Source organism: Mustela lutreola, chromosome 7 (genome assembly GCF_030435805.1).
Source record: "Mustela lutreola isolate mMusLut2 chromosome 7, mMusLut2.pri, whole genome shotgun sequence".
NCBI classification, from domain to species: domain Eukaryota; kingdom Metazoa; phylum Chordata; class Mammalia; order Carnivora; family Mustelidae; genus Mustela; species Mustela lutreola.
The window spans coordinates 88,427,078-88,442,678 of NC_081296.1; the positions used below are offsets into that span (position 1 = coordinate 88,427,078).

Genomic DNA, 15,601 nt, shown 5'->3' on the forward strand with positions numbered 1-15,601 from the left:
ACACAAATTAAGGAGGCTTCTATAAGTCTAAAACCCCTATGTACAACCTTTTTATAAAGACTATCTTTGGTTTTCATAAGGAATCAATTTTATTGCTGTCTCCTGATTCTGGAATTTAGTTTAACATCTTAGAATATACAAGAAGAAAAATGGTTTAAATTTGAAGTTAGGATAAAAGATTTTAAAACTATATCATCTGAGATCTACAATACTTAAGTTGTCATGAATTTTTATTGGTTTCTAACTGTTTTTTCCTGTCATAATTTCAGGGTTAGTCAGCAAAATAAAATCAACCTAATGACGGCAGACAACTTATCCATCTGTTTTTGGCCAACATTGATGAGACCTGATTTTGAAAATCGAGAGTTTCTGTCTACCACTAAGATCCATCAATCTGTTGTTGAAACATTCATTCAGCAGTGTCAGTTTTTCTTTTATAATGGAGAAATTGTAGAAACTGTGAACACTGTGGCTCCTCCACCACCTTCAAACCCAGGACAGTTGGTGGAACCAATGGTACCGCTTCAGTTGCCACCACCCTTGCAACCTCAGCTGATTCAACCACAGTTACAGACAGATCCTCTTGGTATTATATAAGTAGGTATTGATTGCAGACAGCCTGAAATTGACAAAAAGCAAAACTAAGCATGCATGTTTCAGGGTTCAGTAGTATACTTGATTTTTCTTACAGGTAATTCACATTCAAAATGATGAAACATTTTCTCTTTGAACTGTATGGTATTCCTTATTCACTTACATTACAAATCTAAGACCATGGATAAGCATGACTGGAGAGGTTTAATTTTTATAAACAAAAATAGCTATAAAATACAAAGCTGCTGTTGCATGCAACCTTATTGCAATCAGTATATCATTCCTGTGGCATTTTCTGTCACATTATATTGTGAATAAATTTTTCTATAGAAATTAAATGATTTAAAAACTCACATATATGAAACACTTAATGCTTTTCAGCCTGCTTTATGGCTGATTTTGTTATTTGATGTTTTAATTTGGGCAGCTGAATTTACATTTTAGCAATCTGTGTAGATAACTAAAAGCCCAGTTAAGTATTTTATAATTTCAGGCTACTTATGCCATGCTTGGGATGTTGTTTGAAAGAAAGAAAAATACACTTAACATTTCTGCTCCTTCATCTTCTAAGTAAACCTGTGGATAATTTGATGAGGGGTAAACAAAGATACTTCTTGTACACACATACCAAGGACATACTTGTGGCTAAAGTGGGTTGATAATGTTGTGCAAAGGATAGTTGTCACCAACTCATTTCTTTATGGTCCATAATGACATAAACATCTTGTATACTGTTAATTCTGTAAACAGATGCATGTTCAAAAGATCTATGATGGTCTTATAATCTTAATCTAATATATTTTAGATATTTTAATTTTTTCCCTCTTGGGAAATACGTTTAGTATAGTGTAGAAAATACTTCATGACATTTTCATATAAGGGTTATATAACTTTTCGTACATAAACATGAAATTTGTTGTAGAAAATTCTTTAAACCAAACATTTTAATCTAGGACTTCAATTTAATCTGTTCCTTGAATCTATTTTTATGTGGCCCTTAAAAACATATCCAAAAATCCATTGCTAATATAGCAATAAAAATACTTTGGGTACTGACAACCTCTTTGAAGTGTGTATATATAAAATTACAAACTTGTATTCTTATTCTTTTCTGTGATATGTTGTACTAAAATCAAAATGCTTTTGCACCATTTTTTAAAACAGTTTTTTCTTTTGACGTTGGTACCAGATTTGCTGTAAATTACTGCTGCTTTGGGGGTTAAACATTTTGTTAGCAAAGAAAAAACCAGAACACTAAATTATGGATAAAAATTTCAGAATAGGTGGCATAGGTAAATATTTTTAGACTTTATTCCGAATTCATTTATTATCAGACGTTCCATTTTTTTTCTGGAAAGGAAAAAAAATGGTGTGTTTTTCATTGTTCAATTACATTTTTCTGTAGGAAGAGGAAATTCTTTGGTCCATATTGTAAACCTCATTCATACTGCAATTTTAAGGTTGTCTTATGTGTATTATAGTAAATAGATGATTTTTGAGATTCAAGCCTCCTAAGAGTTTGATTTGCTCATTTTTCCCTAAAATAAATACTGTCTTTCCCAACTGTTATGTCCTAGGTATTGTACTTCTAATTTCAACTTCAGAATCAAGATGTCAACCTGAACCAGGCTGCTGTTGAAGTACATGTATATTATAAATTATCTTATTTGTGTTATACTCTTATGTGTTATTATCTTTTCTAAGAAAACAAATTCCCTATTATTCCTATTGCAAAGCACACAGGAATTAAGAAAGTACAGTAATTTTTAAAAAGAAAAATCCGGTAAATGTAGTATTCTTAACTTGTTCTATATTACTTAATAACCTATTGTCTATATAGCTTTAATTTATAGCTGTCAGTTTAACATTGGCATGTCTGGCAAAGAAAATTAAACTTTAAGAGTTTTATAAACTGTTTCTAGGTTGCTAAAGAATTTATTTTTCTACTATATATGGTATAGACAAAGCTCAAAACTATGTACAGGAAAAAAAGCCTGACTATTTCTTTTAGAAGTAGGCTGAAAAAAGAATTTTCAGAACTGTTCTTGTCTTCAGTTCATTCGGTCACAACTTTGCTATTGTAATATGTGAATCCCGGTTTATTTAAGCTATTCTCTTTTATACTGTGTTAATTTAACTTTCATGTACATTTAGTACCATTTTTGTTATTAAAACTAGCATTTACCATATTCCACATTAACTACCTTACACCTTCCCCAAAACTTATCTCTGCTTTTCTATGCGTTCTATAATTGATTTGAAAACCTTCGGTAGGGGTAATTTAAAATTCTGCATTTGGTTCAGTTAACCTGTAGGTTACAGTTAATTGAAAATTAAAGTACAGTTTAAAGCTCAGTCTGTTACACTGAATTGATTGCGTTTGTTTTTGCCAAGGGCTTAGATGTTTTTAAATATTAGAAAAATAATTCTAAGAACAGAATAATATAATTAAACTTTTTTTCTGGTAAGTTACTGGAAGGTTTCACTGTTTAGGAACATAATGTATATGAGACTTAAAGGATGAATATTAGGTAGTCTCATAATTATGGGTAAATATTAAGGCATTATATTTTACAATTTTAAATAAAATTCCATCTACACACATGTTGCCATTGTTTCATTTAAGCTTTAGTGCTTATAGTTATTACAGTATTATACTTAACAGTGTCTAGATTAGCAAAATAAAGAAGCATAGTGGTACTTCCTTTCAAATTTTTTGTAGATATATTGGGAGACAAATTCTATTCAACAGACACTAGGATATACAATTGATTTTAGAACAAAGTTCTAGGCATAATACATTTCCATTTGAAATAGTATTTGTTTAGTAGTGCTTTTTTCCCCCTAAAATTTACTATATATATACTATAGGTAACAGCAATCTAACTTAGCCAAAAAGCAGCTTTTATTTTCCATACTGTGTGTAAATATGTAGACCTTTTTTTTTTTCTTTTGGTGATACTGGAATTTAATTTCTAATATCTCTTAGATAAAAACAAAGGGAACAATTGGAATACGAATTTAGGCCTTAGCGTCCATGGTGATTTTTAGTTTTTTATACAGTAATGTGATGCTATTTGTCAACTGAATATAAATATATATATATATATAATTTTAAAAAGTCAGAAGTGCTTTGTTTCTTTGTTTATAATTAATGTAATTTTGTGCTTCACCCACAGGATGCTGCAGTAAATTAAATATCAGTGAAGCTTCTTCTGTGTAAAGAATGCTATGAATAAAACATTAAGAAGCTGTGTAATTTTAAGTTATAGTTGCCTCTAATTTTACCATTTCATTGGTAAAAAGTTTTTTTTGGGGGGGTGCGTAAAATAGGAAAATAAAAATAAATTTGTCAATATGATGAGAGTTTTATTAGGGAGGTATATTACTGAGTTTTTACTGTACCGTGAGTGGAGATCCAAAGTTCGTTTTGGATATATACATACTGATGGAGATTCACTTTTTAAAAATGTTCAGGAAAAGATGGATTGCTCAGATTTCTCACTCAGCTGTTACATGTTACAGCTGTTACATGTTACAGCTGTTATATGTTACAGCTAGACATTCTTTTAAGCCACTGGAAATCTTTTTTGAAGCCCATTCTAGTTTATTAGCAGAGCTGCTAACACTGAAGAATATACTTTTGTTTTCTCTTCATGGATTGTGAGTATTAGCCCAGTATTGTGGATGTATGCTCTCAGATTCTATGGATCTGGTAAAGTTTTTTTGGCTTTAGTCTTTGTGTTTGTCTTGAATTCAGTCATTTTAATTAATTACTTCAATTTTTAGGCTGAACACTTTCTCATCTGGGTCAGTGCTTTATAGGTCTTGCTTAATTTTTTATTGTATTTGAACTCTTGGAATTCTAAGCAGCCTTTCCAATTTATCAAATATCTGGAAATAAAATTTTCTAAGATTTAATAGGGGAAAGAATTACTCTTTTAAACTGATTTCTCATGGTAACGTCTGTGTGTAGTTGAACAGACTGTTACAGGCATTAATATCTCATACCCAGCATCTAGCTATTAGATATGCAAGTACCATGATCATCTTAAAGTAGTTAAAATCTAATTGTTGAACTTTGGACAAAACATTCAATGTTAAAGTTGAATCTTAGGATCCTTTGACCCTGATTCCATTTACCCCCCCACCTCATACTAGTTTTATTTCTTTGTGGCTAGGTGGGTCTAGGTGGGGGGAATCCATAGTTCTCATATCATTTAAATCTTAACATATTTAATACTAGTCTTACAGAAATCTTTCAGGCAATAGGAACGATATTGAAAAGCTAATCAGTGTAGTCAAAGTTAAGATTTTGATTGCTAAGTTAATATATAAAATTATAAGTCTTAAAATTAATACAGTGCTAGCAGTTCAGGTTTAGTCATTTTACTGAAAGTCTAAGACTTGCATTATATACACACTGAGTAATTGTCATGGAATTTGTGGAAATCACGTTTGTATATTCCCTCAATATAGATTTTCTGTTCAATTTTATTTGCCTCACGTGGTAAAAATTATGAACAATTCAATAATACTTCTCCTGAAAGTTTACGTTATTTTTAGTTAAGATTCTATTAGTGTTGTGACCTATTTTTTCAGATTTATTTCTATTCTGTATTAAATCTTACTTCAGTACAGGTGATAGAGGCTTAACAATTGACCTGTTTATTCATTGCTTCACTAAACCATCCAAGTTACTTGTAATTAGGTATTGTACTCACAAGATCATTTTCTTGTGGCCTTGAACTGAAGGTTTTGTCCTAATCATTTAATGTGTTTTAAGTGCTTGCCAATTTTTAAAAGATCTTAACCATTTTAAATTTGGAGCTCTGTTTTCTTTCTCTTCTCTAGATTTTTGGTATTTCATTTTATTCAATTAAATGTCTTTTTAGTTCATTAAAGCCACCTTATATTTAATAACCTAAAATAAGTAAGATCAGAAGCCATCTATACTATCCTTGCTGTTATTTGTATAGGACTTAGGTTATTTTAAGAGTGTAGGTGAAAAGATTTAAAAAATAACAAAACCCAAGCTGTCTGAAAGAACATAACCTTTAGATACCCTCTCAAATTTACTTCTTGGAAATTCATTTTCAGGTTTTTCATCTTTGGTGGTGCTCAGAGGTATAATTGCTAAATGCTTTTGGTTTATAGAGAGAAACCATTATCAGGGATGTCTTTTTCAAATACAAACTAAAATGCTCTATTAAATTCTTTAGTTACAAAATGATGGTTATGGGGCACCAGTCTGGCTCAGTCAGTGAAGCATGTGACTCTTGATTTTAGGGTTGTGAGTTCAAGCCCCACATTGGGTGTAGAAATTACTTAATAAATTTTTTTTTAATGGAAGTTGTAAGTTACTTAAAAATCCATTTATAATAGTAATTTTCATGGTGTAGATCAAGGTGAGCAAACTTTCTGTCGAAGAGCCAGATGGTAGGTATTTCATTCTTAGCAGGCCATATGATCTCAGTTCTATTGTTGTAGTGCTAAAAGAGCCATAAACAATACAGAAAAATAAAGGAACATGACTATGTTCTGGTAAAACTGTGTCTACAGAAAATATGGAGCAGACTGACTGAAATTGCCCCATAGACCAGATGATCCCTGGCATAGATTGTTAGTAAAATCCAATCTTCCAAGTTTCCAGTTATATGTAGTAATTTATGATAGATTAACTCCAAATAATATAGGCTGAAGTAATATTTTACAGAGGGTGGTGATAATTGTCCTCTATTTTAGCACCCTTTATTCCTAAAGGGAATTATCTTTTTTAGTTGTAATAAAGTAAATGAGCTATGTGGAATAGTTCTTTAAAAAATCATAGTAAGTTATTGAAGTGTTAAATCCAGTGTTTTAAGATTGGTGATATAATTGTATATTATCAGAATTAAGTTACTTCCACAGTTTTCTTTCTTTTTTCTTTTCTTTTCTTCCTTCCTTCCTTCCTTTCTTTCCATCCTTCCATTCTTCCTTCCTTCCTTCCTTTCTTTTTTAAATTGAGGCTGTGAGCAGGGGAGGGACAGAGGGAGAGAATTCCAAGCAGGTTCCATGCCCGGAGCAAGGCCCAATGCAAGACTCAGTCCCATGACTCAAATTATGAACCGAAACCAAGAGTTGGACGCTTAAGCAACCCAGGCATGCCCCGCCTTCTTAAAGATGAAGTAACATTTTTTTTTAAGATTTACTTATTTTTAGCTTGAAAAGGGAAAGTGGCAGAGGGAGAAGAGAATCTCAACCAGACTCCCCACTGAGCACAGAACCACAGGGCTCAATCCTGAGATCATGACCTGAGCTGAAATCAAGAGCTAGATGCCTGACCACCTGACCCACCCAGGTGCTCCTTACAGTAGTATTTTTAGTGGTGGTAATTGCATCTCTACACACTAAATACTTCATGAGCATACATTAAATACTTCAGTAGATTGTGATGTTACTGAAAGAGTTAATATTTTTAAACAACTAGCCCAAAATGCCAAAATCGTGTCCATAATGGATCTGGAAGTATGTGACCACTATTTAATGGATGATCTCTTCAAAATGTAAGTTTCTGCTTCTGAATCTTTTCGCTATTTTTAATCTATTTAAATGCCATATGAGGTGTAAAAGATTCAGACAAATTCAAGCAAGTTCCTCCAACTAAGAATAACGTTAAAAGTTTTCAGAATGTGCTGGCTTTTGAGTATTCTTCTGTTTATAGCCATGGTTTCCAAGTCTCAGAATCACTAGTCGAAACTATTTAAGCTATCCGGAAGTCATCCAACTATACAAATCTCTGAGGTGCAAGAATAAGAGATTTATCCCCAGTTATGTGCTTACATGTATTCCATCTGGGGAAGATTAAATGGAATTTCTGGAAGAAAAAGTTCGTATGAGAACGGTTCATTGCATAGAAAAAGCCTTGGCATTCAAATTTAAACTTAACTTTGTGTCAATATATAGACTTAATAGTTACAATTTTATGGCTGTAAGTTGTCATAAACTAGTCAAAACTGAGTATTTTAATGGCAAAGATCTGAGCGTATTATTAAGGAAGCTTTTGCTGTTATTAAAAAATTCAGCTGTTTAGTCTTCTCCCTCCTTAACTCTTTGTGAATTAAAAGGTTCTGTCCAGGGTGCCTGGGTGGCTCAGTTGGTTATGCTACTGCCTTCAGCTCGGGTCATGATCCCAGGGTCCTAGGATCAAGCCCCGCATCAGACTCCCTGCTCTGTGGGGAGCCTGCTTCTCTCCCTCTGCCTGCTACCCCCCCCCACACACACACACACTTGTGCTCGCTCTCTCTCAAATAAATAAATCTTTAAAAAAAAAAAAAAAGATTCCATCAAAGAGGAAACTGATAGTCAAAGGATATGGAGTGATTTGCATTGCAGAATGTGTGTGTGTTTTGTTTTGTTTCAAGATTTCTTATTTGACAGCAAGAGAGGGAGCACAAGCAGGGGGAATGGGAGAGGGAAAAGCAGTCCTCCCACTGGGCAGGGAGCCCAATGCGTTGCTTGATAGCAGGACTCTCGGGTCAAGATCTGAGCCAAAGGCAGATGCTTAGCCACCCAGGCACCCCAGAATGTATTCATTATTGTAAATTTATACATTCTGAATTTTCCAAAGTCACAATTTTAATTTTTCTACTACTTTTAATTATTTGTCTTAGAAAAAAACACTAGATTTCCAGTTTTTCTCATGAGAGGATATAGCTCACTTAAGGTCAACAAAACACCATCTATTAAGCAGGATAATTTTCAAAAGCCATACTTCAAAGTATGTGATGTGGAGGGAGGATGTACACGACTCAATCCCATAAAGGGGAGAATTATTCAGAGGTTAGTGGAAGATCACAAACTCTTTTACACTCTAGTTTACTTTGTAGAAGCTGGGCTTAGTCTGGGCATCAGGATTTGGCCCAGGTAAAGGGCTATGTTAGGGAGAGAAACCAGCTATGCTTTTACTGATTGCATAGAACAGGAGTGACAAAATTGGAAGGTTTGAAAGCCTTAAAAGAATAGCCAGTTTTTTTTACCAAGGTTTTTGTTAAATGTGAAATTGGGGCTAAAAAGCTAAGCTGAAAAATTCTGAAAGGTAAAACTATTTGTTGCAGTCTTTCAAGGCCGAGGAAACAAAAGTCCATCCGGCTTCTCAACCAAAAATTTCTCTAGGCTTATACTCTAGGCATAGGGATGAGTTTGGGCTAAATCTAACCAAAAGTCTGCCTAACAAAGCCAAGGGGAACTCTTTTTCAAGAGGAATAAACAGTCTTGGAACCTCTACAGTTCTTTATACACAATATCCAGCATACAGTTCAAAGATTACTAGGTATGTGAAGCAACAAAATTATATGACAAGAGGGGAAAGAAATGTACACTTGTATCCAAATTATATTGTGTAGAACTATGACTTTTTAAGTAATTGTGATTTAAAGTGAAAGAAAATAGGGTTGACATGAAATAATGAAATTTTTCGTCAAGGAATGATTTTTGTTTGAAAGAACCTCTAGAACTCAAAAGTCAAGAACTTCCTACATCAGGGACCCCTGGGTAGCTCAGTCTATTGAGTATCTGACTTGATCTTGGCTTGGGTCTTGATCTCAGGGCTGTGGGTTCAGGCCCCACATAGGGTTCCACACTGGGTATGGAACCTACTTAAAAACGGGGGCAAAGAACTCCCTAGAGGAGATAACAGATAGTGTGCACCAGAAGAAAAAAAAAATTAGAAGACAGGATTTTCACTGCACATTATCAATCAGGATATGTTCAAAATGTTTGACATAATTTGGAGTGGTAGGGGGAGAGGAGAGTAATTAGAGCAGAAACAATGCTTGAGGTTATGGCTAGAAAGCAGTTTTGCAAAAATGATGAAAACCCATAGATTAAAGTTCATCCAATACCAGTCAAGCAGAACTAAATGTTTAAAACTATTAGGTACCCATGGCAAAGTGGTGAAAATCCAAGATGGGCCTTATTTTTAAAGCTGCTAGAGAAAAGACACATTACCTTCAGTGGATCATCAATAAGACTGACAGTTGATATCTCAATAGAAATGATCGAGGACAGAAGAAAATGGAATGACATCTTTAAAATGCTGGCAGTATGGGGAGGAGGGGGAGCAGTATCTGCCAAAGAAAATGTACTTGTGGAGTACATACAGCTGTAGACAAAAGGTAAGGTACATCATCACCAGTAGGCCTTCAATAAAAGCTAAGGAAAGCAGAAGTAGTCCTCAGGGAGTTTACGGTTACCATTGAGATTTCCAACTATAGTTCCTAAAAGACTGATTACAAATCAAGCTCCTTCTAAAACCCACAAGGTTTTTAGGTTTTGGTGTCTCAGAACCTGAGAGCTCAGTCCTGAGATTAATCCAGCTCTTCTAGCAACTCTGATTGGAACTTAAAGACAGCTGAACCTCTTTAAGACCCCTGTGAAAAATAAAAATATAGGCCTATATCCTCAGGGATATAGGTAGGGATAAAGTAGGAAAGACCTTGCCCACCAATGATTACTTTGATTCCTTTGAAGAATTCATATAAAAGAATTACATATGTACAGAATGTGAGCAGGTCTCCATTCAGAAGCCATTTGCACATAAGACCATTTGTTTTGGAAAGAAACATGGTACCTGGGAAATTGAAGTCACACAATGGTTGAATATTTGCGACCATTCAGAACAAAAATCTTAGACATGCATTTAAGATGTAGAGATTTACCAAAAGATGACATATCTTTGAACACTGTAATGCTCACACTGGAGAGAAAACCATGAATGTACTGAAATTTGGAAAGGTCTTTACCTGTTAAGTCTTGGTTACACTTAAGAAAATTCGCACTGGCAAGAAGCCATTTGAATGCAATGACTGGAAGAGCCTTCACCCGGAAGTCAGAACTCTGTGTACATCAGAATTTCATACTGAAGAGAAACTGTATTACGTACTGAGTTTGGCAAGTCCCATCAAACTCAAGTTAAACTGGCTTACTAAGTGATAGCCAGCTCCCAAGATGGCCCCTGAGGCCCTGGTATCTGGTGTTCGCATATTTGTATGATCCCCTACATTCTACCAAGATTGGTTTTCTGTGACCAGTAGCACAGCAGAAGGGATGATATGTTATGTCCAAGACTAAGTTACAAAGGACTATGGTTTCCCCTCTTGGGCATCCCCTCTATATGATGAATGAATTTGGAAGCTGATTCTTCTGCCCCCAGCTGACACCTTGAGTGAAACCTTAAAAGATAACCAGAACTAGATCTATGAAACTAAGCTTCCCCCAGATTCTTGACCCTTGGGAGTATAAGTGTTTTAAGCTGCAGCGTTTTGTGGGTAATTTACACAGCAAAAGATACAACTAACACAGCTGCAGGTAGAAGTTCATAGTGGGAGATACTTTATGAATGCATGGTGTGTTTTCTTCATTTCCAAGTCACAATGCCAAGTGTATCAGAAAATTCACAGAGTGAAACCATATATATGTAGTGAGTAGGAAAACACTAATTGCTCAAGTAAATTTCAGTATCAGAAAATGAGTGGAAAAACTTTTTACAAAATAAGAGCACCTTCATGGAGAAATATTTTAAATACATGTCAGAGAATGCACTATGTAGTAACTTCTCTAGAAAATACCACAGCAGCATCAGCAGATTGACAAAGTAGAAAAGGTGCGTGGGGAGGGGGGAGTGTAAGGCCTTCCCCAGCAGATTGATACGACCATAGTACCTGAGTCACTATTGGTGCACTTACTGGGGAGAGGCCTTGGCATGAGTTTGCAGTATATATCAGAATTCATAAATGAAAGAAAATCTATAAAGTGAGAAAGCTGCTCACAGAATTGCACATTACAGATTCTATGCAGCTCAGAAATAATATGGATATATTTGTGAGAAAAATTCTGAGGAGAGCATCTAAGAATGTGTTGAGCAAAGGGCATCTTACTGCACTTAATAATTCATAGGAAAAACTTGCTAGTTTGATATATTAGCATGTGGACTGGCAAACTTTATGAAGTGTCAGATGGTAAATATATTTTTTAATTGAAATATAATTGACAAACTGTGTTATATTAGGAGATGGTAAATTTTTTATGCTTTGCAGCCCAGAAGGCCAAAAGCAAGGATATTCTAAAGACAATTAGGAAAAAACAAATGTCCATAAATAAAAATTTAAAATGCCATTATGTTACAAATTAATCATTTCTAAATAAAGGTTAGGTGGAAATTCCACAATCATGTGATTAAATAAATTTCCTTTGGAAATCCATGAAGGTCCAAAAACTGCTAGACTTTTAATGTGGGCTTGGAAAATACATCTGATACAGATTTGGAATTGGCATTTTTTTATTTTAATTTCTGATAGTATAGAAGATGTATAAAGCATCTTGAGATTTGCTTGTGATTCAATCAATATTAATTATCATGAAATGAGCATTGCAGCGTAAGATTTTGCAAGTTACCTACTTTGCCTTGTAATTTTAGGTTGAATTCATTGAGAAACTTCAAGTCAGCAACAATGAGGTAATTTTGAAAACAATTCAGTGTTCAGCAATGGTGGTTGGGGTAGGTCCTCTCATCCAGAAAAATTTCAAGTCCTGGCCCTGACCTCAAAAAATTACAATCAAACTTTATCAGTTCTAAGAAATTGAATTGCCATGTGGAAGGGCAAATCAGGGCATGTGGCTGCTTCTGACAAATTCATGATATTTACAATGGATACGTGTGTAAATATTGATGAAGTCAAGCACTGGTACTGCTAGTTTAATAACATGATAGTTTCAAATATTTTCTGTAAAGGACCTTTAAATAATATAATGAATAACCACAGATTTGAAGCCTTAATGTTGCAAAAGGTTGATCAATTTGTCTAATAAATCTTTCTATTTTACCCCTATGTTTTACCACCATCAGTTCTAAGAACAGATTCTATTTTTTTTTTTTTGCCTTTTTATTTTTATTTTTATTTTTTTTTTTTAATTTTTAATTTTTTATAAACATATATTTTTATCCCCAGGGGTACAGGTCTGTGAATCACCAGGTTTACACACTTCACAGCACTCACCAAATCACATACCCTCCCCAATGTCCATAATCCCACCCCCTTCTCCCAAACCCCCTCCCCCCGGCAACCCTCAGTTTGTTTCGTGAGATTAAGAGTCACTTATGGTTTGTCTCCCTCCCAATCCCATCTTGTTTCATTTATTCTTCTTCTACCCACTTAAGCCTCCATGTTGCATCACCACTTCCTCATATCAGGGAGATCATATGATAGTTGTCTTTCTCTGCTTGACTTATTTCGCTAAGCATGATACGCTCTAGTTCCATCCATGTTGTCGCAAATGGCAAGATTTCATTTCTTTTGATGGCTGCATAGTATTCCATTGTGTATATATACCACATCTTCTTGATCCATTCATCTAAGAACAGATTCTATTTAAGGTTGTATTGAACATTTTCTCAGCTTACTTTGGTTGTTCCACAAAACATCCTTACAGGTTGTTTAATCAGTTCAAACTCAGCATTGACTGAGTAGATAGTAACTAAGCAGTACGGGTAAGATCTGTGACTCAAGGAAAACCACTTGGAATTGTTCGCATTGTTTTTAAACGGATGTTACCTAGTTCTAAACTAAGCAATTGTTCTCACCAAAAAGCTAATAGCCTTCAGCAAGTTTCCTCTGCACACATTTCTTTGGCTACTGTAAACGTGATTTCATTAACTCACTACATGCTATTTCTGCCGTCTCTTCAAGGAAATCGAAGAGGAGCATTGTGCCATCTAATTCTTTTTTTTTTTTTTTAAGATTTTTATTTAATTATTTGTCAGAGAGAGAGAGGGAGAGAGAGCACAGGCAGACAGAGTGGCAGAGGGAGAAGCAAGCTCCCTGCGGAGCAAGGAGCCCAATGTGGGACTCGATCCCAGGACACTGGGATCATGACCTGAGCCTAAGGCAGCTCCTTAACCAACTGAGCCACCCAGGCGTCCCTGTGCCATCTAATTCTATAATGCAAGTGTTACCCTGATACCAAAACTATAAGAATATTAGAAGAAAAATACAGACCAATATATCTCTTGAATATAGATTTTTTTTTTTAAATCCTTACCCAAAATTTAGCAAATTGAAACTAACAATATACAAAAAGGATAATATGCTATGATCAAAAATGCAGGGTTGGTTTGACTTTTGAAAATGAATGATAAAATGACATCGGTGAAATTGGCACAGTAGATAACTCCAAGGGCCATCCCTCCAAAAAAGAAAGTTAAATCAATCATTTTATGTGAACATAACACATGAAATTTTAAAGGGAAGGAGCAAAATTTAGTTACAAAGGTTTATTTCTTTACTGCAGTTCCCACCCTTCTTATGCTGTATTTGCCTTAAAGTCAGAATCCTATATAGTTAGAATGTAAGTGGCATAAAACAAGAGATTTCCATTTATAGTAATGCCAGGTAGTATCATTTGGACCAATCCTCCAGCTTAGGACGCCTAGGAAAGAAAATGGACAAATTTGTTTCAAAACATCAATATGAAGGCCATTAAAAAAACTAACAAGATCAGGGCTCCTGGCTGCCTCAGTCAGTAGAGTGTGCATCTCCGGATCTTTAGGGTTCTGTTCTCAATCTTTTATTCTATTTTCTATTAACCACTTCTAATTCATGAATTATATTTTCAGCTGTGTCTAATCTACTATAAACTAATCCTGAGTCCTTAAAATCAGTTAATAGATTTCTCGGTTCTTTAACTTCTACTTGGTACTTTTCTCTCTTCTTGTAGTCATCTGCTGAAATTCTCCATCTTGACATTTATTTCCTTGGGCTTAGCATATAGTCCGTGTTGTTCATTAGTTTTAATTCATGCTGTCTGTATACATCTTGTTATTTTGTGTAGGACATCAAATTTGCAAAACTGTAGAAACACTGAGGCCTTGAAATCTAATTCCTGCCCACTTATAATTACAGAAGGCCATCAGAAGCATTATCCAGATTCTGTTACCTAAATAACTGGACGCCAAAAGCAGGTTTACCTATGTTGCCCTTTTTTCACCCCTATTGCTGACTGTAATCCCTCACTCTCCTGTTAGCTTTTTTTTTTCCTTTCTTTTTTAAAGTAACTTCTACAACTAATGTGGGGCTTGAACTCATAACCCTAAAGATCTCTTTTTAAGGATTTATTATTCCATTTCCCCCCTTTCTACTGGTTTCAATGTTACACTTTTTACTTATCATTAACATTAGATTTACCCACATATTCACCACTGTTGTTGCTGCTGCTTCTTTTCTATATATTAACATTCTATCTGGGGTTAGTTTCATTCTGCCTGAGAAACAGTCATTTTAAGAGTATTTTAAGAGCATTTTCTACTTCATCTAAAAATGTCTTTTACTTTTAATCTTAATAGCTACCTTTTTTTTTTTTTTTTGCTATTGAATTTTAGGGAGATGTTTCACATTCTTTGGCTTCTAATATGATCAAGAAAGCAGTTTGTAGTCTAAGTGGTACTCTTTCTATCCTTTATCTCATTGCTTTTGTCTAATTTTCAGTCTAATTTTAGTTTTAGTTTAGTTTTATTTTGATCTGCTTCATTATGTATTTTCCTGCTTTCCGTTGATTGACTTGAATCAATTGTGATTTGATAGCTGTGGAAAGATCTCAGCTATTATCTATTTAAATACTACTTCTTTCTCTCTCTGCTCTTTCTGGAAAGTTCAATGAAATTTATGACAAGACTTTCCTCTCACTATATATTTTCAGTAGAAAAGGAGGAAATGGAATAATAAATCCTTAAAAAGAGAAAAGGAAACAAAAATAGGACAAAAATATATTATGGTACATTACATCCAAACATATTAAGTGCATTGAGTTTGAAAATTTAATGTTCTAAATAAATGATATGGGAAGTCAGACTGGATTCAGAAAATGACAAAATCACATTTACCAGGGGCTCACCAAAAATCATAAGGATACAGGAAGATTAAAAGGAAAAAGATGGTATTATAAACAAATAAATGCCAATATATTTGAAACTTTG

At 34.3% G+C, this 15,601-nt stretch overlaps 1 protein-coding gene across 4 annotated transcripts in view; it reads left to right on the plus strand.

Moving 5' to 3' along the window:
- ARHGAP5 (Rho GTPase activating protein 5) overlaps positions 1–3,859 on the plus strand; it is a 71,274-nt gene extending 67,415 nt beyond the window's left edge. For 2 of the 4 annotated variants that reach the window (XM_059181868.1, XM_059181871.1), the window contains exon 7: positions 270–3,859. In XM_059181868.1, the coding sequence (XP_059037851.1) occupies positions 270–597 (328 nt within the window). In that variant the 3' untranslated portion in view covers positions 598–3,859. The remainder of the gene's footprint in view (positions 1–269) is intronic. The other 2 variants (XM_059181869.1, XM_059181870.1) reach the window with 2 other exon arrangements.
- The last annotated feature ends 11,742 nt before the right edge of the window (positions 3,860–15,601 follow it).